Consider the following 3,742-nt stretch of genomic DNA (forward strand, 5'->3'; position numbering starts at 1 on the left):
GATCGAGTAGTGTGTAATGCGGCAATGCATCATCTTTCCAAGGCATTTGTTGACTCTGTGACACTAATGTACTATATCACCAATCTGAAGTCAACGTTTAAGTTATTAACACGTTCAATGGTGTTGTGTTGTAGGTTGATCAAATGGTTGACTAAGGGTTGAGGTGGAAGAATCGACTCGCACGAACACGCGGATGAACTTTTTGCAAATATCATGGAAGTCAAGCCAGGCTTTCTCCGGAAAGAGGGCTCAGGGGAGCTCGATCGATCATACGTACGTGTGCAAGGTGAGTCTGATTTTCAGAGGAAGAAAATTGGAAGGGAAGGAGTATACAGGAGCGATACATGAACATGACAGGTTTGCTCTGCTAGGATAGGATACACAAGCAATGCACCCATTATGTCGCCCTAGTCGATCAGCTTATTACTTCCCGCCGGACGCGGCGCCGGCGTCTACCTTGACGGACCGAGCAGTGGCATCGTCCGCGGCGGCCGGCGACATGGAGGCGGCGGCGGCCTGGTGGCGCATGACCGGCCTGGAGAGGAGTGAGGCCGGGGAGGTACCGGTGGTGGTGGCCGAGGAGATGGCGGAGGCGAGGGAGATGGGCATGAGGCAGAGGCCCTTCCCCTGCAGGTACTGCATGGCCGTGCCCATGTCCTCCTCCATCATCTTCGCCACCTGCTGCTCCGTCACACGCATCCCGGTCCCACCGCTGCCGCCGCCTCCCCCACTCTCGCCACCACCACCGCCGCCGTTTGCCTTGGCGGTGGCCGCGCTGCTCCCGCCGCCGTTGCTGCTCTTCGCGCTGCTGTTCGCCTGCACGACCGACAGCGCGTCTCATAACTGTCGACAGAAGTACTGAAGAAACGTAGGTACGTGGTGGCTGCTGCGTTGCTTACCTCGGATGACATGCTGGCAACCAGCGGCGCCATGCCGGCCGCCCCGCCCAGCCGGCTCATGCTCAGAACCTGCACAGAAACATGTCACCTTTGCAGATCGAACGTACTATGATGGCAGGATATAAACTGCTGCCCAGAAGAAGTGCCATCTGCCGCGTATACGTACCTTGACTTGGAGCTGCAGGAACTTGACGTAGTCGATGATCTCGTCCAGCATAGATGCCTTGTCAGTCTGCAGATCAACAATACTTGTTGGGATACTTGTTAACACCTCAGCAAGAACGAGACGAAAAATTTACCACGTTTTGTTCGTGGGACTAGCTGTGCCTATTGCTACCGGAGTAAAGCAGGCATGGCAAATCGAGGGAAGCAGGGCATCGAATGCGGCCCATGTGCACATTCACTGCATGCCTCATTTGTCAGCACAGACTTCTGAGTTCTTCTAGCTCGAGACTGCAAATGCGCATTCTTCAGTCTAGAGTTTTTCCATCAGGAACAAGTTTCAGGGACTCGACACGTGTGGCATCGCATCATGAACTCTGTGCTTCGCCATATCACATCATCCCATGATCGAGCTAGACAGGAGCGACACCTCACTCCCTCACCAACCGGCGTGCCCTTTTCTACCTTAAAACCCACTAGAGAGATCACCCCCACGTCATAGAATGACATAAACAGGCAAGCATCCCGTCGTCCATGTCTGTCGCAGGCTGTCGGGGGTCATGGCCATGGCGTCGCATCGTTTCTAGATCTAGAATTCTACTCCGTAGATCAATTTTCATGGTAGACCGATAGCTGGGAGAAAGGAATACTATACCTTGTTGGCGTTGGGGACAAGCTCTTGCAGCGACTTCATCCGCTCCGCTATCCTCTCCCTCCGGAGCTGCATGCATGCGATGCGCGCGAGTGACACACAACACAATTAGCAAAAGTTCAGAAGAAAAAAAAATGGTAAGTTCTGTAGAGGCGTAACTAATTGACAGGTAAAGATTCGCGATGCGAGAAATCCCCAAGATAAGATATGGAATTACAGAGAATAAGGATCATCTACTGGAGGTTGAAAAGTTTGATGTGCACGAACATGTCAGGGGATTTTAAAATTCAGATTCAGAGAAGGGGCGGGGGAGAGGTAGGTAGGTTGTGTGGGCGCCTACACGTTCGGCGATGCTGTGCGGGTCCGTGGCCTGCCCTCTCCTTGCCCGCACGCGCGTCTGCCTCGGTGGGTTAGCGCCGCCGCCGCCAGAGGAAGCTGGCGCCGTCGTGCCGCCGCTCGCCGCCGGCCCTCCGAAGCTCTGACCCGACATTGACCCTCCCTGCATCATCGTCAGAGAAGAAATTAAGTAATGGACGTTTTTAGTGGATCGATAGCAGTCCACAGCTAGCAGAATTTGATCGTGTAGACTAACTTTTCGTGTAATTCATTAGCAGCAAACTGGAAAAAAAAAGAGAGAAATGGCAGGTTCTTGGTATCTTGGACCTGATCGGTGCATGATCTTACCTGGCCGAACGGCGGCTGCACGGCCCCGGCGCCACCATGCGCCCCAAACCCGTTGAACATTGCGTGATCGCCTCCCTGCATGCGCGCGCGCGCACAAAACGAGTCCATGCATGTCAACGGAAAAGCTTCAAAAATTGGCGAGAGAGAGAGACTGGAAGAAGGCTCCTACCGTGCCATTGGGCGACTTGAAGCCGCCGTCCATGTCCTCCCGCGACGTAGGGGGTGACCGGTCCGTGAACAGCGGCAGCGGCGAGAACCCGGCGCCGCCGCTCTCCTCCCCGCCACCGGCGAGGCCCTGCCGCTGGAGGTCGGTGAGCTGCAACATGACCGGCTTCTCCCCGCCGCCGATCTGGTGCTGCCGGAGCCGGGAGGTCAGCAGAGCCGACTCGTCAAAGGCGCCGAGGTCCTCGCCGCCCGCCGCGATCTCCCACGGGGACTTGCCGGTGGCGCCTAGGTCGGCCCACGCGGAGGGCAGCGTGGAGAGCATCTGGTCGAAGAAGTCGTCCTGCGCACCGCCGCCCCCGCCTCCGTCGCCGCCGCCGGCCATCGATCTCGCGCGCGCGGCTGCCCGGCCGGGCTGTGCAGCACCTACGTACGCTACGCACGAGCTGACGAGTAAATGCGCCTGCGAGAATGCAGGAAGGAGAGTATGGAGGAGGGAAGAGCTATTGCTACGTGCGCGCCTTTATAATCGCGTGCTATCTGCCGATTTTTATATCAAGATCAATTCAACTCAGTTCGTGCAAACTCTTTGGCGTTTATATATTGATGATCTTCGGTGTATTTTTTTGACTTTGTGTTGAGCGCAGCAAATGCTACAGCTGGTACAAACTTGATATTTAACTATAGCTTGTTAATTTTCAGAAGATTAAAAACAGAAATAGCTATGATGAGCGAATATTCAGGTTTTTTTAGGGAAAAACACTTATGCCTTATTACAAAAACCGGGGCAAATCGCCCACCAAATATTCGGCAATACTTGCCGGTACATCAACGTCCCAGGATATAGCCTCATTGGCATTACAAAACCTGCCAAGCCGAGCTAGTTCGTGAGCAACAATCTACAGGCCTGCACCTTATAGCTAGAAAAGAAGAATGTAACTGAAGTTTTAGATCATCGAGTGATGCCGCCAGTTGTGAAAAATCTGGGCCTCGATGATTCAACGCTATTGCAAGAAGTTCCGAATCGGTCTTAAAGACGACTCTAATGGCTCCAATGTCCACGGCAACATCAACCGCTTTTGACATGGCTTGAAGTTCAGCACCTAAGGCATCATGTACTCCCACCAATTTTCCTGCTCTTGCCATTACCAGCTCTCCACGTTGATCACGAACGACCACTCCC

General features: G+C 54.1%; 1 protein-coding gene across 1 annotated transcript; it reads right to left on the reverse strand.

Annotated features, from left to right (window-relative positions):
- Window positions 1-293: 293 nt before the first annotated feature.
- LOC127319122 (bHLH transcription factor RHL1) lies at window positions 294-3,068 on the reverse strand. Its single transcript, XM_051349331.2, has 7 exons — window positions 2,567-3,068; window positions 2,398-2,472; window positions 2,054-2,212; window positions 1,717-1,782; window positions 1,066-1,131; window positions 900-968; window positions 294-816 (listed from the first exon to the last, which is right to left on the reverse strand). The coding sequence occupies exons 1-7, from the start codon at window positions 2,942-2,944 to the stop codon at window positions 424-426; spliced, it is 1,206 nt and encodes a 401-aa protein (XP_051205291.1). The 5' UTR covers window positions 2,945-3,068; the 3' UTR covers window positions 294-423.
- Between the last annotated feature and the right edge of the window lie 674 nt (window positions 3,069-3,742).

This window comes from Lolium perenne, chromosome 7 (assembly GCF_019359855.2).
Source record: "Lolium perenne isolate Kyuss_39 chromosome 7, Kyuss_2.0, whole genome shotgun sequence".
Classification (NCBI taxonomy): Eukaryota; Viridiplantae; Streptophyta; class Magnoliopsida; order Poales; family Poaceae; genus Lolium; species Lolium perenne.

What these genes read in the sequence shown, in the direction of transcription:
- LOC127319122 (XM_051349331.2), bottom strand. Translation starts at nt 2,944, where the DNA reads ATGGCCGGCGGCGGCGACGGAGGCGGGGGCGGCGGTGCGCAGGACGAC. An exon ending in TCCTGCAGCTCCAAGTCAAG is followed by an intron (nt 969 to 1,065) that starts GTACGTATACGC and finishes GTTTCTGTGCAG; the next exon opens with GTTCTGAGCATGAGCCGGCT. An exon ending in TTGCCAGCATGTCATCCGAG is followed by an intron (nt 817 to 899) that starts GTAAGCAACGCA and finishes TCGGTCGTGCAG; the next exon opens with GCGAACAGCAGCGCGAAGAG.